General features: G+C 36.8%; 1 protein-coding gene across 4 annotated transcripts in view; it reads left to right on the top strand.

Moving 5' to 3' along the window:
* LOC123542835 (uncharacterized) overlaps positions 1-26,132 on the top strand; it is a 220,215-nt gene that overhangs the window by 88,619 nt on the left and 105,464 nt on the right. For all 4 annotated transcript variants that reach the window (XR_008368678.1, XM_053531771.1, XM_053531770.1 and 1 more), the window contains exons 7-10: positions 2,049-2,143; positions 7,889-8,047; positions 15,927-18,264; positions 24,189-24,340. Coding sequence is in view for 3 of the 4 variants with exons in the window: in XM_053531771.1 (XP_053387746.1) it covers positions 2,049-2,143; positions 7,889-8,047; positions 15,927-18,264; positions 24,189-24,340 (2,744 nt within the window). In the remaining variant the exon portion in view is untranslated. The remainder of the gene's footprint in view (positions 1-2,048; positions 2,144-7,888; positions 8,048-15,926; positions 18,265-24,188; positions 24,341-26,132) is intronic.

Here is a 26,132-nt window from a genome sequence, read left to right as displayed (position 1 = left end):
GTCCGTAAAAAGTAGCCCACCAAAAAATTTTGGATAGATTTTTTTCAATGGGGCGAGCGCAAGCCAAAAACAAAAAAAAAATATTTTTTTTGTGTTTCTGAAAATATACGAGCGGCAAATCCGATGAACAACTTTTTAATTTGGTGAGGCCTTAGTGTGCTTTATAACTCATGTATAACAACATTTTAAGGTCTTAGATACCTTAAATACTACAGACTAGAAATAAGATGAATAAAAAAAGCGTTGGAGTCCATGGCTATAGCAGCATTATAACTAAAATTGGGGAATCTGCCTATCCCTGCTTTTTCAGCAAATACTGGGTTTTCTTTGGCATCCTTTCATTCTTTGTATTAAAAATGAAAGGAAAGAAGGTTGACTTGTGTACTGAAGGTTACAGTAAAAATATTGGAATGAAACTTATGCAAGGCATACATTATTGAAATAAATTGTAATTGTGGCCCTTTATTTAAGAATAATTTATAGCAAAAGAGTGCTTTAACACTATTTATACACGATTGGCGGTTATATGTCGGGCGTAATAATTGCACGAGGGCGTAGCCTGAGTGAAATTATTTGTATGACGTATTGTCGCCCGAGTGTATAAACAGTGTTAAAACACTCTTTTGCTATAAATTATTTTGATTCTAATATGCCATTAATCTTAAACAGAAGATAAAATATAGAAGTGCTCTTTCTTTATCGCAACAAAAATTTTGACGTCACTGCACTTTAACGTGACGTCATTCTAGCGTAAGAGTGTTTTAACAGAGACAAGCATATTTAATAGAATGGTCTATAAAAATTTGGTTGAAGTTTTGTTTAGAAATTGTGTCAGAATTATTATGTTTCCCATCTAATGGTGCAACATTAATTAATTTAGTACTGTCAATTTGTCTGTCAGTCGGATTGTATTTCACAAAGTTTGTCAGTGCAACTCCTCTGACACCACAAGGCAGATTTACACCAAACTTCACAAAAGTGATCATTGTATTCTTTGATATTTTGGCTGTTGGTTTGCTTTCTATCAAACCTTCCATGAATGGTCAGTACCAAGCCAAATTGTGCATAATTGTCTGCATGTTCTGGGTTCATTGATTTTCAGCGGAGTTATGGCCCTTGATTTTTCATATTTTACCTTGTCTGCACAACTGCTCCAATAACACCATGAGGAGAATTTGCACCAAACTTTTTTTATTAATTTGTCAAATTATGTCACCCACATGTAGTGGGGGAGACATACTGATTTACTGCTGTAAGAGGATAGTGCTAGGACTAGTCAGCTCGGTGTCAGTATAAAGTGACTGGGTGGGGTATCATGCCACATGTCTACGGCGTGATATTCCAGTGAGGCAGCACTATAAAGTTGGGCATTGTGCTCACTGCTACAAGTAGACACCATCGTTTATATGACTGAAAAAAATGTTGAAAAAGACGTTAAACACGAACACACACGCACACACACATATTTTTGGGATTACTCCATGTGGAGACGTAATTATGCATATCCCGGCACATCCACTTTAATGCACAAAATGGCCGCCAGAGCTAAAATTAGAAAATTCTTGTCCGGCTTTCACAGGTCAAACTGCTGGCTGGATTTCTATGAAACTTCACAGGAGTGATCAGTATCAAGCCTAGTTGTGCATATCACTAGTATGTTCGACTTCGCTGCACATTTTGGCCACCAGAGCTTAAAATAGAAAAATCTTGTCTTTGATTTTCTTGAATTTTTACGAAACTTCACAGGAGTGATCAGTACCAAGCCTAGTTGTGCCTTTCGCTGGCATGTTCCGCTTCGCTGCACAAACTGGCTGCCAGAGCTGAGAATAGAAAAATTTTGTCCGGCTTTCACAGGTCAAACTGCTGGCCGGCTTTTGACGAAACTTCACAGAAGTGATCAGTACCAAGCCTAGTTTTGCATATCACCGACACGTTCCGCTTCGCTGCACAGAATGGCCGCTAGAGCTAAAGGTATACAAAAGTGGAGACAAAATTTTTTGTGAAGAAATAAAAAACCTTCTAGTTTATGACTAATTTTATTTTTTCAGGATTACTGAATATGGAGATACTGGAAAAGGATCTGAAGATGGTCAATGGTACTGCCATGACAATAGCCATGTGCTCTGTTACCATGGATATGAAGGTATGGTTTGACATTATAAATGACAAAAAGTTGAATATTTTAAAGAACTGCAATGATCTTGTTGATGATATTTCTTAGACAGTACATCTGTAGTTCAGTGTGGTGACCTCTCATTCATGTACATAATCATGTCAATACTTGTGATGAATAAGGTACTGGTTGTTAATCCAAGAACTTATGCTGACTAACTGTAATTTAATATACCAGAGCTCCAGATAAGCTTTTGGTGCAATTGGGTATTTACCCATCACTTTTTGTCTGAATTGGGTATTGGAAATTTGAATTGGGTAAAAATAATATCATTACCCAGCCTTTTCAAAAGTAATTGGGTATTTGCTAAAACCAATTGGGTATTTTACCAATCTCGCACTAACAAATGAGTATTTTTTGCTTACAGTATATATGGTATATATCATCAAACAGGACTGACTAAGTACTTTAATGGCGCTCTTCAATGTTTAATACAAAAATGTATTTAAAATTGTAATGAATGTTTCATACTGTTGTTTTCTTTTTCACTTTTAATTTAGTCAGAGATCAGTTCATCCACAATATCCCGAACGATTACCACAATATGCATTCTCCTAAAAGATGTCATCCTGTATTGGTGACACCACATCGTCACAAACAAATAACTGTTGTTGTTGAACAGCAAAATATCCCACTAATTTGTTTGTTTGTGCTGCAACAATGTTTTTTTCTGCAACCTCTTTTACATTTTATCGGTGTAAAGAAATTGTTTACAAAGCGTCCAAATAACACAGATCAGCCGACTGAATGGTCCTGTAATTTTTCCGATAAATTGCAACCTGTTCTGCGGTAACGTATAACCAGTCAGTCAAATCTAGTGTTAAAGTCTCGTTCCCGTTCTAGTTATAAGGAAAATGCGATACGCAAGCGATTTTTTACGAATTTGGTATTAGGAATTTTACTTGCGTTTCAGTACGCACACTGTATGAATTCAATTGGGTTTTCTTCAATTTTAATTGCGTAAATACGCAAATACGCAGCTTATCTGGAGCTCTGATATACAGACTCCACAAAGTGTTGGAGTCACGCATACCTTACTGTTGGTCAGTTCATCCACTCATTGTGTCTGTTCCATTTCCCTTAACTGCTTCGAAGATTCTCTTAAAACTAGCATTAGTGTTAATCTCATCTAGATGTCATGCAGGGTGCAAGATAAAGGTCCAATAGCATAACTTTATGTTAAGTTCAGGTTAATAGGCCAAAGGTAAATGGAGGTCCTTGGTCAAAGTAGATTAAATTTGTGACTGCTCCCTATCTTCCATACTAATAAGAGACTGTAAAGTGTTCATATTATTCTGATTTATCAAAAATCTTGGCCACAAGAGGAAATGGTAACTTTTCCCTATATGATAAAGTGGGACCTTAAAAAATTGTACGAAAATACTGGTCTGATTTTAAATTAATTTCCCACAAATGGTCCTTGTGTGGCCCTTTCATCAAATTATTTCTATTCATCAATAATTTTGAATCAACTGCAGCAGGTTGGTTAAGCTTAAGCTTGCTGACTTGAATCATTTTGGTCAGGTTGGTTTAGGCCAGATTGCTTTGGGCCAGGTTGGTTTAGGCCAGATTGCTTTGGGCCAGGTTGGTTTAGGCCAGATTGCTTTGGGCCAGGTTGGTTTAGGCCAGATTGCTTTGGGCCAGGTTGGTTTAGGCCAGATTGCTTTGGGTCAGGTTGTTTTAGGCCAGATTGCTTTGGGTCAGGTTGGTTTAGGCCAGATTGCTTTGGGCCAGGTTGGTTTAGGCCAGATTGCTTTGGGTCAGGTGGCTTTAGGCCAGATTGCTTAGGGTCAGGTTGCTTTAGGCCCGATTGCTTTGGGCCAGGTTGCTTTAGGCCAGATTGCTTTGGGCAAGGTTGGTTTAGGCCAGATTGCTTTGGGTCAGGTTGGTTTAGGCCAGATTGCTTTGGGTCAGGTTGCTTTGGGCCAGGTTGGTTAAGGCCAGATTGCTTTTGGTCAGGTTGGTTTGGGCCAGATTGCTTTGGGTCAGGTTGGTTTGGACTAGATTGCTTTGTGTCAGGTTGGTTTAGGCCAGATTGCTTTGGGTCAGGTTTGTTTGGGCCAGATTGCTTTGGGCCAGGTTTGTTTGGGCTGCTGTAAGGATTCAGTTATAGCTGCCTACAGATCAGAGACAGAGGAAATGCTAAGAAATGGATAAAGGTTCTTCAAAAGTTGATTTATTTAGTTAATAATAATGTCTCCTACATGTGGGGTAGACATATTGATTTTGTGTTGTATCTCAGTCTGTCACAAAGTTAGTTCACCAAATTCTTTTGACACCACCCGACAGAATCACACCTAACTTCACACAATTGATAATTGTCCAGCCTAATTGTGCATATCCTCAGCATTTTCTAATTCTATGAATTTCAGTGGAGTTATAGTCTTTTATGTGTCAAATTTTATGATGTTTTGGCCACTTCTCTTATATTTTTGTTCAGATTTCCACCAAATCTTACTGGATTGTGATTGGTGCCAAGCCCCAAAGTACATATTATTGCCATATTCTGGTTCAGTGATTTTTGCTGGAGTTACGGCCCTTGGTTTGTGGCACTTGAGAATGTGTGCCAGCTTAAGTGATGGGAGACATACGTTTTTTCATGTAAAACAATCTCAAGTTCTATGAATGAGGTTTTCATGAGTTGTGTGTGTTTAGCTCACCTGTCACATAGTGACAAGGTGAGCTTTTGTGATCACCCTTCGTCCGTCGTCCGTGCATCTGTCCGTCAACAATTTCTTGTCTGCATGATAGTGATTTCATTTATGATTTTATTTTAACCAAACTTGCACACAACTTGTATCACCATAAGATCTTGGTTCAAATCTTGAACTGGCAAAATCCCATTATGGGTTCCAGAGTTATGGCCCCTGAAAGGGCCAAAATTAGCTATTTTGACCTTGTCTGCACAATAGCAGCTTCATTTATGATTTTATTTTTACCAAACTTGCATACAACTTCTATCACCATAAGATCTTGGTTCCATTCTTGAACTGGCCAGATTTCATTTTGGGTTCCAGAGTTATGGACCCTGAAAGGGCCAGAATTAGCTATTTTGACCTTGTCTGCACAACAGCAGCCTCATTTATTATTTGAATTTAATCAAACTTGCAAAAAACTTGTGTCACCATAAGATCTTGGTTCCTTTCTTGAACCGGCCAGTTCCCGTCATGGGTTCCAGAGTTATGGTCCCTGAAAGGGCCAAAATTAGCTATTTTGACCTTGTCTGCACAATAGCAGCTTCATTTATGATTTTATTTTAACCAAACTTGCACACAACTTGTATCACCATAAGATCTTGGTTCCTTTCTTGAACTGGCCAGATTTCATCATGGGTTCCAGAGTGATGGCCCCTGAAAGGGCCAGAATTAGCTATTTTGACCTTGTCTGCACAACAGCAGCTTCATTTATTATTTGAATTTAATCAAACTTGCACAAGTCTTGTGTCACCATAAGATCTCGGTTCCTTTCTTGAACTGGCCAGATGCCATAATGGGTTCCAGAGTGATGGCCCCTGAAAGAGCCAAAATTAGCTATTTTGACCTTGTCTGCACAATAGCAGCTTCATTTATGATTTTATTTTAACCAAACTTGCAAACAACTTGTATCACCATAAGATCTTGGTCCCTTTCTTGAACTGGCAAGATTTTATTATGGGTTCCAGAGTGATGGCCCCTGAAAAGGCCAGAATTAGCTATTTTGACCTTGTCTGCACAATAGCAGCTTCATTTATGATTTGAATTTAATAAAACTTGCACAAAACTTGTGTCACCATAAGGTCTTGGTTCCTTCCTTGAACCGGCCAGATCCCATAAAGGGTCCAGAGTTATGGCCCCTGAAAGGGGCCAAAATTAGCTATTTTGACTTTGTCTGCACAATAGCAGCTTCATTTCTTGAACCGGCCAGTTCCCATAATGGGTTCCAGAGTTATGGCCCCTGAAATTAGCTATTTTGACCTTGTCTGCACAATAGCAGCTTCATTTATGATTTGATTTTAACCAAACTTGCACACAACTTGTATCACCATAAGATCTTGGTTCCTTTTTTGAACTGGCCAGATACCATTATCGGTTCCAGAGTTATGGCCCCTGAAAGGGCCAAAATTAGCTATTTTGACCTTGTCTGCACAATAGCAGCTTTATTTACAATTTGAATTTAATCTAACTTACATATAACTTGTATAACCTTAAGATGTTGGTTCCTTTCTTGAACCAGACAGATCTCATTATGTGTTTCAGAGTTATAGCCCCTGAAAATGCCAGAAATAGCTATTTCAACCTTGTCTGCACTATAGCAGTTTCTTTTATGATTTGAATTTAACCAAACTTTCACAGAACTTGTATAACTATGAGATCTTGGTTCCTATCTTGAACTGGGAAAATCGCAGCATGGATTCTGTAGTTATGGCCCCTGAAAGTGGTGTGGGGCTTGTTCTCCCTTTATGGCTATATAGAAAACTCAGATTTCAAAACAATTTTACACAAGGCTAGTGTTCCTTGGGTGACCCTCTACTATATTCCTTCAAATAATTTTGATTCATTAAAAAACATGGCCCCCAAGGGGTTTTGCTTATTTTCCCTATATGCCTATATAGAACTTTGAAAATCTTTTTGTCAGAAACTCCATTTTCAAAATAATTTTACACAAATGTTTCTTGGGTGACCCTCTACCAAATTCCTTCAAACAATTTTGATTCATTGAAAAAGTGGCCGCCTGGGGGAGGGGCTTATTTTCCCATATGGCTATACAGAAAACTTCTTGTATGAAACTACTGGCCCGATTTGAAAATAATTTTATTTGAAGTAACTTTAAGAAAATTTCAACTGTATTTTTATGCCCCCGAAGGGAGGCATATTAGTTTTCAGCTGTCCGTCAGTTCGTTAGTTAGTAGTTAGTTAGTTCGTTCGTCACAACGTTAACTTTTTGCATGAAGGCACTTTACGCTGATAGTACTTATTGAGTACACCACCCCTACTGACTTTGGGGTCACCAGGTCAAAGGTCAAGGTCACAGGGGCCAACGTTAACTTTTTGCATGAAGGCACTTTACATGTGAATCACTTCACCCAGGACCTTCAGACTTCACATGCTGATAGTACTTATTGAGTACACCACCCCTACTGATTTTGGGGTCACCAGGTCAAAGGTCAAGGTCACAGGGGCCAACGTTAACTTTTTGCATGAAGGCACTTTACTCGCGAACCACTGCACCCAGGACCTTCAAACTTCACTTGCTGATGGTACTTATTGAGTACACCACCCCTACTGACTTTGGGATCACCAGGTCAAAGGTCAAGGTCACAGGGGCCAACGTTAACTTTTTGCATGAAGGCACTTTACATGCGAACCACTTCACCCAGGACCTTCAAACTTCACATGCTGATAGTACTTATTGAGTACACCACCCCTACTGACTTTGGGGTCACCAGGTCAAAGGTCAAGGTGCTGCGGGGGCATTTGTCACCATTAGTGACAGCTCTTGTCTCGTAATTCTTTTGATTGATCTTGATTATGATTTTTTGACCTTCTTGTCCTGCTGTGAGAACAGTCAGTTTCTGCACTATGTAGAATCACGCTGCAAGTTCCTACCAATACTGCAGTTAGTTATAGAATAGAAAAAAATGTTTATACAATTAGAGGTGAGAATGATCATTTGCTCTAAATGTTCTGTCTCCATGACATTAATCTTTTAACGTAATTTTCTTTTTTAATTACATAGGAGCTGCTTGAAAGACCAAACTTCAAAACAGATCTAGATGAGTTTTGCCAACAGCAGAATTGTGAAGTGATTGTCATAATGACTTTAGTGACAAATGAAGATGGAAAACCAGACAGGCAGCTTTCTGTGTACTCACAGAACAGAATATTTCGAGATCAGGTAGCATTTATGTGTTTTCACCTGTTAGTTGTTTTCCTCAGGTCAGATAGCTGTGTACTCGGAAAACATGATATTTCAAGGTCAGGTAGTTTTTATGTTTGGCCTATTTAGTAAGAGTGATTTGCCTTAATTAAGATAACAGTGTCCTATGAAAACAGGGTATTTGTTAATGTTGTTTGATTTGTTAGATCAGGGTAAAACACCTGAGATAGATAGTTGTGTATTTAATAAGTTATTTATAGATCTGAAGGCATTTATATGTTTGACCGGTAAAGTTGGGATGAGATCCAATGAGCTATAAGTTAGCCGAGTACTCAGAAAAGTATTTGAGATCAGGAATGACTATTTGGTGAGGATGAGATTCCTGGAGTAAGTAAGCTATGTACAAAGAAAACAGGATATCTTGAGATCACATTACAGTGTTCAGGGTGAAATCCCTAGTTAAATAGCTGGGTACACAGAAGAGATCAGGTATTGTTTATGTGTTTGAGCAGTTAGATCAGGATGAGGCCATGCAGTGAGATAGCTTTGTACATAAAAGAGATTAGGTATTGTTTTATATGTTTGAGCAGTTAGATCAGGATGAGGCCATACAGTGAGATAGCTTTGTACATAAAAGAGATTAGGTATTGTTTATATGTTTGAGCAGTTAGATCAGGATGAGGCCATGCAGTATGCTGTGTACACAGAAAAGATCAGGTTTTGTATATGAGTTTTAGGAGTTAGATCGGGATGAGGCCGTGCAGTGAGATAGCTGTGTACGTAAAAAGAGATTAGGCATTGTTTATATGTGTGAGCAATTAGATCAGGATGAGGATGTACACAGAAAAGATAAGGTATTGTTAATGTGTGTAAGCAGTTAGATCTGGATGTGGCATTTTTAGCTTTTGTGATCACCCTTCGTCTGTCGTCAGTCAGTCCGGGTCAACGATTCAAACTCAGTGGTTAAGTGGTGTGTAAGGATTAGGGTTAGGTAGTTATGAATTTATTTTTCCTTCATTCCGTATATGAAGAATGTTGGTTACCACTTAGTGAAAAAAACCCTTATGCTGGCTGGGAAATACCACTTAAGAACAGAAATGTGCATCCGTCCGTGCGTCATCAATTTCTTGTCTGCACGATAGAGGTTTCATTTATGATTTTATTATCCCCTGACGAAAGTCAGAGGGATATAGTTTTGGCGTTGTCCGTCTGTCCTTCTGTCCATCCGTGCCCGCGAAATGATGGTTAAGTGACTTCATAACAGTACTTTCTCTTTGATGTCATTCATTCCGTTCTGTTTATGTGACCTTTTTCTTTTTATGTGACTGATAGAACAATAGAGAGAACAATGGGGGTGTCACATAAATACCGTTTCGTGAGAACGTCCGTCCGTCTGTCCGGAGCCATATCTAGGAAATGGTTGGGAATATTTATTTAAAACTTCATATACATGTTCACCACCATGAGTTCTTGCGGCCCATCAAGTTTCAGTCAGATTGCCCAAGTAACACCAGAGTTATGGCCCTTAGAAATTTCTAGTGTTAACTATATAGGGTACTATAAATATGGCAATTTCTGCATCATAATTTTTCATATATTTGACCTAGAACTATAAAAAAAAACAAAAAAAACTATGAAACTTAAACAAAATTTAGATCACCATAATGTGGTTGTGTACACACAATTTTGTTCGGATTTATATGTTAATTAAGAGTTATTGCCCTTTAATTGTATAAAAATCCACATATGTGTACATAACAAACTTACCATTTGGTAGAATTTCATTAAATTTCTTTCATTCTTTTCCATGAAAATTTATTATAAACATGTGAAGTTGTGTACCCACACCTGTTCACCCCCTTACCTTGATTACATCCCTCCCTATCCCCCCCCCCCCCCCCAAAAAAAAAAAAAAATTTCCTTATTTAAATTTTTTTTAAACAAACTTCATATACATGTTCACCACTATGAGGTTATGGGGCCCATCAAGTTTCAGACAGATTGCCCAAGTAACGCCAGAGTTATGGCCCTTAGAAGTTTCCAGTGTTAACTATATAGGGTACTATAGATATGGCAATTTCTGCATCATAACTTTTGATATATTTGACCTTGAACTATGAAACTTTAACAGAATTTAGAGCACTATAATGTGGTTGTGCACACACAATTTGGAACGGGTTTCTTTTGTAACTTTAGAGTTATTGCCCTTTAATTTTCTAAAAATCCACATATTTGTACATAACAAATTTACCATTTGGCAGAATTTCATTAAATTTCTTTCATTCTTTTCTGTGAACATTTATTATAAACATGTGAAGTTGCGCACACACACCTGGTCACCCACTTGCCTTGGTCACCCCCCCTCCCCCTCCCAACCCCCCTCAACTCCCCCCCCCCCACCCCCCTCCAAAAAAAAATTTTTTTTTTTCATTTCTTATTTTAGATTTTTTTCAAACCTTCCATGATTATTTATCAACATGCATTCCCCCACCTCACTCCTCCACCCAGTCATGCCCACCACTGATCATGCATCCTCTTGTAACATAGTGACAAGGTGAGCTTTTGTGATCATGCTTCGTCCGTCGTCAGTCCGTGCGTCAACAATTTCTTGTCTGCACGATAGTGGTTTCATTTATGATTTTATTTTAACCAAACTTGCACACAACTTGTATCACCATAAGATCACGGTTCATTTCTTGAACTGGCCAGATCCCATTATGGGTTCTAGAGTTATGGCCCCTGAAAGGGCCAAAATTAGCTGTTTTGACCTTGTCTGTACAATAGCAGCTTTATTTATGATTTGATTTTTACCAAACTGGCACACAACTTGTATCACCATAAGATCTTGGTTCCTTTCTTGAACTGGCGAGATTCCGTTATGGGGTCCAGAGTTATGACCCCTTAAAGGTCCAAAATTTGCTATTTTGGCTTTTGCAGCCATATTGAGACTTCATTTATGGTTTTATTTGATACAAACTTCCAAAATATCTTCAACAACAATAAATCTTGGATTCCATGACAAATCAGATCCAATCGTAGGTTCCAGAGTTATTTTATATCTGATTACCTCCCCTGATTGTAATCAAAATGGATTTATATCAGTAAGTACTTATAGGACTTATTTGAAATTTCATTATTGTTATTAGTTGGACTGAGACAATCAGGGTAGGTAACTATGGACTGATTTTATGTCAAATTACCTCCCTTTATTTCAAATTAAAATGGGTATATCTCCATATAACTAATGAAGATACTGATCTGAAATTTCATTTATGTCAACAGATTTATTTGGCAGATCCTTCTTTTGTTCACTTACAATATTATTTTTTTTTTAATTGCTTCCCTTTTACGTTACTATAAATAGCTTATTTTTAGTAACTTTTTATTATTGGCCGTAGGGAAAACCCGAGACCACTTTTCTGTGGTACAACATGGATGGTACCTCCAATTTTTAGGTGTATTTTGACATATCTATACCTTGTAAGAATTTTTTTTTTCTTTTTGGTTAAATTTCTTCCCTTTGTTGTTCCTGTTCTTTGGACTTAGATATTATTTCTGAGGACCTTCTTGTCCTTTGTCCTCAAGTGCAATGATGACAGGTGAACGATATAGGGCCATCATGGCCCTCTTGTTTGACCTTGTCTGCACAATAGCAGCTTTATTTATGATTTGATTTTTACCAAACTTGCACACAATTTGTATCACCATACGATCTTGGTTCTTTTGTTGAACTGGCCAGATCCCATAAAGGGTTCCAGAGTTAAAGCCCCTGAAAGGGCCAGAATTAGCTATTTTGACCTTGTCTGCACAATAGCAGCTTCATTTATGATTTGAATTTAATCAAACTTGCACAAAACTTGTGTCACCATAAGATCTGGGTTTCTTTCTTGAACTGGCCAGATCCCATAATGGGTTCCAGAGTTATGGCCCCTGAAAGAGCCAAAATAAGCTATCTTGACCTTGTCTGCACAATAGTAGCTTCATTTATGATTGTATTTTAACCAAACTTGCACACAACTTGTATCATCACAAGATTGGTTCCTTTCTTCAACTGGTCAGATTCCATCATAGGTTCCAGAGTTATGGCCCCTTAAAGGTCCAGAATTTGCTATTTTGGCTTTTGCAGCCATATAGAGACTTCATTTATGGTTTGATTTGAAACAAACTTGCAAAATATCTTCAACAACAATAAAGCTTGGATTCCACGACGAATCTGTCAGATCCAGTCGTAGGTTCCAGAGTTATTTTATATCTGATTACCTACCCTGATTGTAATCAAAATATAGGACTTATTTGAAATTTCATTATTGTCATTAGTTGGACTACTATGGACTGATTTTATGTCAAATTACCTCCCTTTATTTCAAATTAAAATGGGTATTTCTCCATAACTAATGAAGATACTGATCAGAAATTTTATTTATGTCAACAGATGGATTTTGACAATCAATGAAGATACATATTGACTGAATTTATGACAAATTACCGCCTTTTATTTTTTATCTAAATGAATACACCTTAGCAGCTTCTAATAAGATTGGTGTGAAACGCTATTTATGTCTTCCATAGTAAGAAATAGTCATATAAGATAACTCTTGATTGAACATTTATCGATATGAATACTTTACTAATATATTGTTGTATAGGCTTGTACTCTGTATCTTCTACATGCATATACCAGTGCATGATTACCTCCCCTGATTTTAATAAAATGGATTTATCTCGGTAAATATTTATAGAACTCATTTGAAATTTCATTACTGTCTTTAGTTGGACTGAGGCAATCAGGGTAGATAGCTATGGACTGATTTTATATCAAATTACCTCCATTTGTTTCAAATTAAAATGGGTGTATCTCAGTAACCAATGAAGATACTGATTTGAAATGTCATTTGTGCCATCAGATGGACTTGGACAATCAGGGTAGATAACTTTTGACTGAATTTATGACAAATTACCTCCCTTTATTTTATGTAAATGATTATATATATCAGCAGCATCTAATGAGATTGGTTTTAGATGTTATTTAAGTCTTCCAGGGTAAGGAATAGTCATGTTAGTACAAAAATGCAGCATTTGAGCCTAGGACCCTCAAACTTGGTATGGAAATTGGCCCTGACTAGGTCAAAAGGGACTGTTACAAGAAAATGTTTATCCTTATGATATTTAATGTGTATGCCTATGTGCTCTATGGCAAAACTTGATCATATCATTTTGAGCAATGGTACTCAGGTGAGCAATACAGGGCCATCATGGCCCTCTTGTAATAATTTTTGTACGCCCATCTGAAAGATGGGTCGTATTATGGGAATGCCCTTGGCCGGTGGCAACGAGGGCAGACAGGTGGTCAGCATCCACAAACTGTCTGGAGCATTTCTTCTTCATGCATGGAGGGATTTTGATGTAACTTTGCACAAATGTTCACCACCATACGCAAGAACTAGGTCTAAGATCAAGGTCACACTTAGAGGTCAAAGGTCAAATATAAGAATGAAATTTTCTTGTCTGGCCTTTTAGTGGGTTGATGAATGCTTCTGACTATTGTCACCAAACTTTATATGCTGGTCACCCATGACACTCATTTTAGGTCAAGGTCAATAAGTCAAATGTCAAGCTTCTTTCATGATATTTGAATCATATATGCAGTTCTACCACAAAAACTTTTCTTCTAACAAGCTCTCGACGGGAGTATTTTGTGACTATCACACTCTTGCAACCAAAAGTCTCACACGTCATAAAATTTTTAAAAAATTGTTGAATCATACGTCCCGAGACTTATACACAACTTTCATCACTTATTTTTTTGATCCAGCAAAATCTCCAGCAGGATTATTCATGTATTGGTGCTTTATTTTACAAGATCCAGATATAAGGTAAACATCTTTCTTAGAAGTACAAGGAACATTTTAAATTTGAAAGATATCTTTAATGATGTTAGTAAGTTACAATACAATATGACCTGTAATAGTATCAGTGTGATGTTAAACCTAACAAAAAAGTTTTATTGTAATGTAAGATTAATGCTGAAAATGTACTTTTCCCTCTGTTTACAATAGAAAAGTTTCCAACTAAAAGAGGTTTTACAAGGAAGTGTTGTTTTTAGCTTATCTGATTTTTTGGAAAAAAAAATGAGTTATTCTCATCACTTGATTGGCACCAGCATCGGCATTGGCGTTGCCTGGTTAAGTTTTATGTTTAGGTCAGCTTTTCTCCTAAACTATCAAAGCTATTGCTTTAAAACTTGCAACCTTGTTCACCATCAATAGCTGACTCTGTACAGCAAGAAACATAACTCCATCCTGCTTTTTGTCGAGCCTGCTTGCGGTGAACCCGACTAAGTCTTCACTTTTGGCAGGTCTGTGTATGTGCGTGCATCAGTCCGTGCATCCGTCTGATTTTGTCCGGACCATAACTTTGACATGCATGGACCAATCTTGTTTATATTTGGCATGAATGTTTACTCAATAAGAAGGAGTGTCGTGAGCAAATCCCATGTTCCTATCTCAAAGGTCAAGGTCACAGTTAGAGGTCAAAGGTCAAATTGAAGTTTGTCTTGAGCATTTCTTCTTCATGCATGGTGGGATTTGATGTTACTTGGCATGAATGTTCACCATTATGAGACAGAGTGTTGTGCACAAGAACCAGGTCCCTAGGTCTAAGATCAAGGTCACACTTGACAGCTGGCGGGCTCGACATTCTGTCCCTGGGCTTACTTGTTGCAAGAATTATTGCCCTATATCAGATTTCTTGGTTAAGTTTTATGTTTAGGTCAGCTTTTCTCATAAACTATCAAAACTATTGCTTTAAAACTTGCAACACTTGTTCACCATCAATAGCTGACTCTGTACAGCAAGAAACATAAGTCCATCCTGCTTTTTGCAAGAATTAAGGCCCCTTTTTGACTTAGAAAATCAGATTTAGGTTGAGTTTTATGTTTAGGTCAGCTTTTCTCCTAAACTATCAAAGCTATTGCTTTAAAACTTGCAACACTTGTTCACCATCACAAGTTCACTCTCTACAGCAAGAAACATAACTCCATCCTGCTTTTTGCAAGAATTATGGCCCCTTTCGTACTTAGAAAATATCAGATTTCTTGGTTAAGTTTTGCATTTAGGTCAGCTTTTCTCCTTAACAGTCAAAGCTATTGTTTTAAAACTTGGAGCACTTATTTGCCATTAAAAGCTGACTCTGCACAGCAAGTACTGTATCTCTGCATTGCTTTTTTGCAAGAATTATGGCCCCTTTTGGATTTAGAAAATCATGGGTAGGACAATATTTCTGTTATACAGAGACAAAAAAATCAGATGAGCATCTGCACCCACAAGGCGTTGCTCTTCTTGTACTAAGAAATCATGATTTGTTTTATAAAAACCTAGTAACACATAAAGCCAGAGTTGAAATTTTATATCTTCTTGATGTTGTGTACTGAAGCAGCTGAAGGCTACTTGATACATCATTCTATACGTCTGCCTGGGGTGAGGGACATTTTTCTCTAAATGGCAATGAAATCTCCTCCAGTAGCTAGAATTTGATATAACTTTACAGAAATAGTATCTAGATGACCCTCTAGGAAAAGGAAGGAAATGCCACTTAAGAAAAATCACAAAAGCTTTTGTCTAACTTTGATAATCAAATTCAGACAAAAGCTTTTCTGATTTTTCTTAAGTGATTTGATTATCAAATTCAGACAAACGCTTTTGAGAATATGGTTTTTTAATATTTCTTACACAATGTTAAATAGATGACTGTCAAACAAAGTAATTGTAACTTCATCCATCATAAAATAAATGCAGGCCAATTTTCCTTATATGGACATACAGACTTTAGATTGCCTGAATTCTAACTTCATAAAGTCATTGCTTTCCTTTGTTGTAAGTGTCTTTTTTTTTCATTTCAGATAGCTGATACTTTAGACAACTCGGAAGACATAGATTTAGAACTTGAGCCATTAGAACCACCATTTGATGATATAACAGTCTTCTCACAGGGAAATGTGAAGGCTTCAAGAAAAAAAGTTATGCCAATCTTGAAATCGTTTCTGCATGGGGACATTACACCAGATGTTTCTAGTAAAGATTTTGTTACGCAGCATTCTGTTCCCATGGCAACAGAAGGGTTTAGTCATCTAGAGGTAGGTGATTCTGAAAATGTAACTGAAGATAATGAAAGCCGTGTAAAATTTACAATAGAATCATTAGAAAGGAGCTCTACAGAAGAGGAAATAGTGCCAATAGAAAATATTGAAGGAAGTTACCAAAACTTTGATTCTGTGGAATTAGAAAGTCTTAGCAGTGTAAGTGCAAGTCATACAGTTCATGTTCAGCAGATACCACATGACTTTGATCTTTCCATTTCAACTGGTCAAGCTGATAGTACTCAGAAAACTTCACAAAATACCCAAAATCCTTTCGGAGACCTCCCTTCCTCTACAGATTTTAATTCTGGCTTACTGTCATCTGCTCATTCCAGTAACATTTTTGACCTTGGAATATCTGATAGTGAACTTGTTGACCCATTTAGCTCAGTTGAAGATTCAGTTCATCCAGCGTGTTCATTTGCTAGTCCAAAGGAGAAAGAAGCAAGCACAAGTAATGAAAATGAAACAATATTACTTGAAAGTGAGGAAACTGATGTGAAAGGAGATCTGAGTGGGCAGAGTGAACTAAATGCAAGTAATGAAAACAAATATTTGTCTCATGATAATGGAAATCCAGATGTTACAGAAACATCAGTGAAAGTTGAAGAAAACAAAACTGAAGGAAATGCTCAAAGTGGAAATCCATTTTTAGCTGAGGATACAAGCAGATTAAGTCAGGTTGTCAATTTTCAGTTAAATGAGTTTGATGATGAGGCTGGTGTGGCTGATGATCTCATAAATGCAAACTATAATGATTCCAATAAGTTTTCTTCTGTTAACTTTCTAGATGTAAATTCTCTGAGAATGGACCACCCACCTGCAAAGAAATCAGCAAGTCTGATAGTTGAATGTGATGCTAAATCTCAGGCTGATGATTTAGAAGACCTGGAAGAATCCGAACTCTTTGATAAAATAACAACACCAGAAGTTGGTCACTCTGGTGAAAATAGTCCTTTTACACTGTCAGGAGTGAACTCTCCTTTTGTAAATTCCGCCACTGGAACACCATTTGAAGGTTTGTCAACTTATCATTCCAGAACAACATCTGATTCTGGTTTTCCAGATATTGCTGTTCCTCCAAATAGTCTAATGGATCAAGGCTTCAGTGAGTCAGATACAGACAGACATTTGCCAAGTTTTAATAATGCTGAAATGGTTGAACGCATTCAGCAGAAAAAAGCCTCACTCGGAGCTGGTTTAGATCTTTTAGATCTTGAAGAAAATGCTGGAGAATCAAGCACACCGTACACACCTCAGAACAGTTTCCGTGAGGAAGGAGGTTTGTTTATGCGTGACAACAGTCTTCCATCCCTTATGGATTCAGATTTTGTGGAAAAAGTGCAACAGAAAAGAGATTCACTTTCAGCTAAATTACAGTCTCCAGATGGTGATGAAAATGGAGATATTGAACCTACAACAACTAACCCTTTTGGGGATTTTACTGACCTCACAAGTACTGAAAGCGTGCCATCAACCAATCCGTTCTTCCTAGCAAATAAGGAAAGCTTAGAGTTTGATCCATTTGGACCTATAGATACATCGACGGGTAAAGACAGTGAATTGGTGCTAGGTGATACACAAACACATTTTAAACCAAGGGAGGAAACTCATCCAAATTCAGACATTTTGGATATATTTGGTGAATCTGACACTTACAAAGCTGAGAATCAGTTAGAAAATCAGACTGGTTCTCAAGATTGGCTTGATTTTACAAATTCAAAGGCACAGTCTGAGTCCTACTCTGCACAGAATTTGAATCCTTTCTTGACAGACATTGAAAACAATGTCCAAACTGGACAGAATATTTTAAGTGAACAGAGTATAGCAGCAGAAATAAAAGCTGTCCAGCCTGTTGTTAGTAGTGATGAAATAGTAGACCAGTTCACAATGGAAGCACTAAATGATTCAGCCAATTTGGAAGCAGCAGATGCAGTTTCGGAAACATTAGCAAGGGAGATAATTCATGATGCTATAGAATCCTTTCCAGACTTAACTAATCCTTTAGTTGCAACAGAAATGATACAGAGGAACGATGCTGATTGGACAGAACAAGGGTCAGGTGACTCTGGGATAGGTTCAACTGGATCACCACAGCAAGGTGGGTTAAAAATCTTCATTTTTACATCAGCGTTTAACCACACTGATAATTGCTTTATTTTTACCTGACTATAAGAAGTAAATGGAGAACTGTCCTACTTGCCTCAGCATTTCACATCCATGGTTAAAGTTTTGATACACTTATCATTGTTATTAGTCCCCTATAGTGGAACACTCGAGAAACCATGATTTAAGTTTGAAACTCATGAGAATTGGTCAGAATGTTTGGCTTGCTGACCTCTAGGTGGGATTTGAATCTTGGTCATGTGGGTTCAGAAACTAGGTCATTCAATCAAATCAAAGGAAAAGCTTGTTAACACTCTAGAGGTCACATTTATCTTCATGAGACTTGGTCGGAATGTTTGTCTTGATGACTTTTAGGTCAAATTGGTATCTTGATCTTTTGGGGTCAAAAACTTGGTCACCTGATTAAATCTAAGGAAAGTTTGTTAACACTCTAGAGGCCAGAATTATGATACTATCTTCATGAAACTTGGTCAGAATATTTATCTTAATGATCTCTAGGCAAAATTCAAAACTGGGTCATGTGGGATCAAAAACTGGGTCACTAGGGCAGTTCAAAGGAAAAGCTTGTTAACATTTTTGAGGCCACATTTATGACCCTATCTTCATGAAACTTAGTCAGAATGTTAGTCTTGATGATTTCTAGGCCAAGATTGAAACTGGGTCATGTGGGGTAAAAAACTAGGTCACCAGGTCAAATGAAAGAACGAAAAAAACAAATTTATTTGAATTTATGCCAAATATTCAATAATCATTTATAATTATACCTAAATATTACCGTATTTCATTGTTTAGATTATAAATGTCAGTTTTAAGCTTGTCTGATTTTTGATAAAAATCTACGAGGTCTTAACTTAATCGTTGGCCTTGTTTAAATTTTTTTGTTTAGGTCCACCTTTTCTCAAACACTGTAAATCTACAGCTTTGAAACTTTGCACACTTGTTTACAATCATTAGGGGACTATGTAAGAACCATTACTCTTATATGCATTTTTGTCAGAATTATGGCTCTTTGTGTACTTAGAAAACTTTAGTTTCTTGGTTAAGATTTTTGTTTAGGTCAATTGGTTAAGATTTTTGTTTAGGTCGACCTTTTCTCAAAAACTAAAAGAGCTACAGCTTTGAAACTTCGCACACTTGTTTATCATCATTATAGGACTATGTAGGCCAAGGCACATAACTCTGACGTGCATTTTGTCAGAATTATGGCACTTTTTGTACTTAGAAAATAAGAGTTTACTGGTTATAGTTTTTGTTTAGGTCACCTTTTCTCAAAAACTATAAGAGCTACAGCTTTGAAACTTTGCACACTTGTTTATCATCATTAAAAATCTTAACTATAATTCTTTTTGTACATATAGGCGATGCTCTTGTTACAATTTTGGGATATGAAATGCCAGGAAAATTATTTTCAGTATGGGACTAGCATCATAATGAATGTGTCAGATCTTCTGATGGTCTTATGTTACAATGAAAGTTTCTTAAAAAAACCTTTAAAATATTAAGTCTTCTAAAGATTATAAAATTTAAGTAATATTTTACCAAAAGATTTTTAAAAAAGATTTAAACCATTTCCAGCACTGTTAACAAATTTTCACAGTGATAATCATGGAATATTACATGCTTGTTGTAGAATTTTCACTTTAATCAAAAGCGGCCATTGATATGTGGATAAATTATGAGAATGGAAAAAGTTTTAATAAATTTTGAAGGCTTTGTTAATGGCAGATTACATTCATTTTACTGTCCAGTTAATATTTAGACTAGTGTCTAATTAATATTCAAATGTAACAAAAAGCTTGCATTTACAATATTCATAAGTAGGTATAATGGAGAGTGAGTCACTAAGTTGTATAATTAGGTGTCCAGTTAAAATCTGCAAATTATTTAATTCATGGATACATGTTATGTTATATGATATGTAATCAGGGTTTAATTGTTGAGAGTGTTTTACTGTCAAATGAATATGATTGATTTCGTAAGTCACTTTTTAATTTTGTTCTCCTATAAAAACAGACATGACCTGGAGTCAGTGACATCACGGGCTAAGGCAAAATGGCATATGGTCATTGCCTTGACTGTCTCGCTCAGGTTTACCAATTAAATTTGGTCTACAAAGTTTATTCTAACAATGAAAACAGTATGATTCTGTGTGACGGAAATGCTGTAGAGGTTTTTCCTTTAAATCAATCTGTACAAGAATATACCATAAAATGTTACTGACTACCTTTAAACAGTAATATTACATTGTATAATAAATTTGAAAACTAAACTTAATTAAATTACCTTTATTTTGTATTGATGACTCATTTATGACAGTTTAAATTTACATGCAGTCAAAGACCTCTAGGGCAGACATGTACATATATGGTATATACAGCTGGTATATACAGCTAAATGTAGTGTTTATAAATTATTCATTCATGTTTCAAGGTTCAGACTGGAGCAGAGATAGAAACATGACAACAGCATCTTTATGTTGTATATCCGATACTGTAAGCTATCCAGTACTGTTGCTTTTACAGTTTTGGGGATGAAGTAGTGCACATATATATATATGGAAAAAAAATTTGGTTTGAAAAAACTAATAATGGAAATGTTTATATTTCTTACTTGCTATAGGTATGCTTAAAATTTTATTATGTGTTGTAAAACCTGACTTCTGTTCATACATTAGAACATGTAATCATTGGTAAAGCGTTTGAAAAAGCTGCTTATGAAGTTAAACTGATGAGATTTCTTTTTGTGAAGTGTAGATATGATACTTGTCTTAATTATTTATTATGTTTGCCAGTCCATTGCTCGGTGGACCAGTTGATTATTGAGAGTACATTATGTTTGCAAGTCTATTGCTTGGCGTACCAATTGATAACTGGAAAATACATGTGTGTACCAGTCCATTGCTTGACCGACGAATTCATAACTGGAAAATGCATAGTATTTTTGCTGGTCTGTTGCTTGGCAGACCAATTGATAACTGGAAAATACATGTGTTTGCTGGTCCGATGCTTGGCAGACCCATTGATAATGGGAAAATACATGTGTTTGCTGGTATGTTGCTTGGCAGACCAATTGATAACTGGAAAATACATGTGTTTGCTGGTACGTTGCTAGGCAGACCAATTGATAATGGGAAAAAACATACGTTTGCTGGTACATTGCTTGGCTAACCAATTGATAATGGGAAAATACATGTGTTTGCTGGTACGTTGCTTGGCAGACCAATTGATAACTGGAAAATACATGTGTTTGCTGGTACGTAGCTTGGCAGAACAATTGATAACTGGAAAATACATGTGTTTGCTGGTACATTGCTTGGCAGACCAATTGATAATGGGAAAATACATGTGCTTGCTGGTACGTTGCTTGGCAGACCAATTGATAATGGGAAAATACAGGTGTTTGCTGGTACTTAGCTTGGCAGAACAATAGATAACTGGAAAATACGTGTTTACTGGTACCATGCTTGGCAGACCAATTGATAATGTGAAAAATACATGTGTTTGCTGGTACGTAGCTTGGCAGAACAATTGATAACTGAAAAATACATGTGTTTGTTGGTACGTTGCTTGGCAGACCAAATGATAATGGGAAAATACATGTGTTTGCTGGTACGTTGCTTGGCAGACCAATTGATAACTAGAAAATACATGTGTTTGCTGGTCCGTTGTTTGGCAGACCAATTGATAATGGGAAAATACATGTGTTTGCTGGTACGTTGCTTGGCAGACCAATTGATAACTGGAAAATACATGTGTTTGCTTGTCCGTTGTTTGGCAGACCAATTGATAATGGGAAAATACTTGTGTTTGCTGGTACGTTGCTTTGCAGACCAATTGATAACTGCAAAATACATGTGTTTGCTGGTACATTGCTTGGCAGACCAATTGATAATGGGAAAATACATGTGTTTGCTGGTATGTTGCTTGGCAGACCAACTGATAACTGCAAAATACATGTGTTTGCTGGTACGTTGCTTGGCAGACCAATTGATAATGGGAAAATACATGTGTTTGCTGGTACGTTGCTTGGCAGACCAATTGATAACTGGAAAAAACATGTGTTTGCTGGTACGTTGCTTGGCAGACCAATTGATAATGGGAAAATACATGTGTTTGCTGGCACGTTGCTTGGAAGACCAATTGGTAATGGGAAAATACATGTGTTTGTTGGTACGTTGCTTGGCAGACCAATTGATAATGGGAAAATACATGTGTTTGCTGGTAAGTTGCTTGGAAGACCAATTGATAACTGGAAAATACATGTGTTTGCTGGTACATTGCTTGGCAGACCCATTGATAATGGGAAAATACATAATGTTTGCTGGTCAGTTGCTTTGCTGACCATTTGATAACTGGAAAATAGTTAATACATGTGTTTACTGGTATGTTGCTTGGCAGACCAATTGATATCTGGAAAATACGTGTTTGCCAGTCCATTGGCCAACCAATTGGTATCTGGAAAATACATGTTTGCCTGTCTATTGATTGGCGACCGATTGATAACTGAAAAAAAACATATGTTTGCCGGTTCTTAGATTGGCGGACCAATTGATAGTGTTTGTCAGTCCATCGCTTGGCAGACCAGTTGATAACTGGAGAGAACATGTGTTGGTCAGTCCATTTAATAACTAGATTGTACATGTGTCAATTGCATGGTGGACCAATTAATAACTGGAGAGTACAGGTGTTGGTCAGTCCATTGGCAGGCAGACGAATTGGTAACTGAAGGGTACATGTGTTTGTCAGTCCATTGACTGGCGGACCAATTGATAACTGAAGGGTACATGTGTTTGTCAGTCCATTGACTGGCGGACCAATTGATAACTGAAGGGTACATGTGTTTGTCAGTCCATTGACCGGTGGACCAATTGATAACTAAAGGGTACATGTGCTTGTCAGTCCATTGACTGGTGGACCAATTGATAACTGAAGGGTACATGTGTTTGTCAGTCCATTGACTGGTGGACCAATTGATAACTAAAGGGTACATGTGTTTGTCAGTCCATTGACTGGTGGACCAATTGATAACTGAAGGGTACATGTGTTTGTCAGTCCATTGACTGGTGGACCAATTGATAACTAAAGGGTACATGTGTTTGTCAGTCCATTGACTGGTGGACCAATTGATAACTGAAGGGTACATGTGTTTGTCAGTCCATTGACTGGCGGATGGGAAAATACATGTGTTGGTGAATCCATTGGTTGGCAGACCAGTTGATAACTAGAGAATGCATGTGTTTGACAGTCCATTGGCTGGTGGACCAATTGATGACTGGAGAATACAGTTGTTGGTTGCCCATTGCTTAGCAGACAAACTGATAACTAGAGAAAACATGTGTTGGTAAATCCATTTGTTGGCAGACAAACTGATGACTAGAGAATACATGTGTTGGACAGTCCATTGGCTGGTGGACCCATTGATAACTAGAGAATACAATTGTTGGTTACCCATTGCTTAGCAGACAAACTGATAACTAGAGAATACATGTGTTGGATGGCCGATTTACTGGTGGACCAATTGATGACTGGAGAATACAGTTGTTGGTTGCCCATTGCTAAGCAGACAAACAGATAACTAGAGAATATATGTGTTGGTAAATCCATTGTTTGGCAGGCAAACCGATAACTAGAGAATACATTTGTTGGTCTATTGGTTACTGGACCAGTTGGTGACTGAAGAATACAGGTGTTGGTTGTTCATTGCAGAATACTTTACTTAAAGTTGTCAAATTTCATACTAGTAAACAACTCTGGTTAGAACTAGTTTTGAAATTTAAACTTGTGCGGCAAAATATTAAGTTTAACAAAAAGGTTTTGCAGCAGTTATAGGAAATTTAAGCATATTTACAAACATTCAACATATATTGAAATAACTGTATTATTGCTACTGCATTTACAGGACCAAAGGTTCAGGTTGGAACTAAAAGGCTGAATCATGATTACTCTGTGGAGACGGAGTACTTGCCTAGTATGGATCCGCTGCATGGCAGTCTTAATATAACATCTACACCATCAGACTCTAGAAGCATAGAGACAGATGCTGACAAAGAGGTGAGACTGTTTTTCTATATTTTAGATTAACATCTTTAACCAAAAAGCTTCTTTCACCAGTCAGGAAATTTACTTATTAATTATACTGTAATGAGCATGGCTTATGCTGCTGTGAAATAGATAAGGGACATTATTCTTTTAGTACTGTAAGAGATAGAAACAATATTATTTCCCTTATTTATGAAGATTTGGGCTTTTTACAAACGGCATGCTTAATGTGGGTATGATGTGTGTGCATGTAGGTAACAGTGCTTTAAATCTGGAATCATGGTACTCAAATGTATTTCACCTTTGTTTCTGTTGTCTTTTCGTAACGTTTTATATTGTGTCAGAAAAAAAACTTTACAAAAGTTAGGTTTAACAATGGTTTAATAGTGTAATACACTCAGTATGGGAGAATTAATGCTGACTAAAAGAATTACATTTTGTTAAAACATTTGTAGAAATACAGTTTCATAAATGTTTTCATTTAGCTATGTATCCATTTTTGTTATGAACAGTTGAATATAGGGATATAATTACGTCTGCCATCTATTGATCTGTCTGTGTATCACAAAATTTGTCTAGGCAACTGCCCTGAAAACTCAAGGTGGATTTACACCAAACTTCACAGAAATGATCAAACCTAGTTATGCATATCATCATGATGATCTGGTTCATTGCTTTTCATTGAGGTTTTGGCCCTTGATTTGTTTTATTAAAAGATATTTTGGCTACCTCTTCCATATCATTGGGCAGATTTCCACCAACCCTTACAGGACTGTTTATTGCAAAGCCTAATTGCGCATATTGTGGGCATGTTCGGATTCAGTGATTTTCAGTGGAGTAATGGTCCTTAATTTATTGTATTTAAGGTTGTCTGTGCAACTCCTGCAGTACAAGAAATGATATTTTGGCAACTTTGTTAATACCATTGGCCGTATTTCCACCTAACAAGTAACAAGTTCAGTTGTGCATATCATAGGGATGTTCCGGTTCATTGATTTTCAGCCGAGTTAGGGGCCTTGATTTGTCCTGTTTTACAATGTTTACAATACTTGCCATATATCGCTGAGCTAAATTTCACCAAACCTCAGGAGTAAACTTCTTCATATCATTGGTATGTTCCAGTTTAATGAAATTCAGCAGAGTTATGACCCTTGATTTGTCAAAATCTTTTATGTCTGTGCTACTTTTCCTATACCACTGGTTAGAATTTAGCTAAACTTCACAGGAGTAATCAGTGCCAAGCCTAGTTGAGTATATCATTGTTTAGTGATTTTCACTGGAATTATGACCCTTAATATGCCTGTTTAGTGGTTACAGATATATGTTTTTCATCAAAAACAGTCTTTAGTTCTGTCACCCTGATCAATGTTGTGTCTGATCACTATCTTCACTGAAGGAAGTTTATGAATCTGAGGGAAATGTTCATCCCATCTTGGTAATGTGTAGAACCCAGAATTCAACTGTTGCTGTATTGCCATTTCAGAAACAGTATATGTTGATTTATAAACTACTTAAGATATACATTATGTTGATTTATAAACCAGAAATACATTATGTTGATTTATAAACCATTTCGGATATACAGTATGTTGATTTATAAACTACTTAAGATATACATTATGTTGATTTATAAACCAGATATACATTATGTTGATTTATAAACCAGATATACATTATGTTGATTTATAAACCATTTCGGATATACAGTATGTTGATTTATAAACTATTTAAGATATACATTATGTTGATTCATAAACCATTTCAGATATACATTATGTTGATTTATAAACCAGATATACATTAT

The sequence above is a fragment of the Mercenaria mercenaria genome, chromosome 19 (assembly GCF_021730395.1).
Source record: "Mercenaria mercenaria strain notata chromosome 19, MADL_Memer_1, whole genome shotgun sequence".
NCBI lineage: Eukaryota > Metazoa > Mollusca > Bivalvia > Venerida > Veneridae > Mercenaria > Mercenaria mercenaria.
Note: the sequence above shows the minus strand (reverse complement) of the source record. Positions and strands in the feature narration are given on the sequence as shown.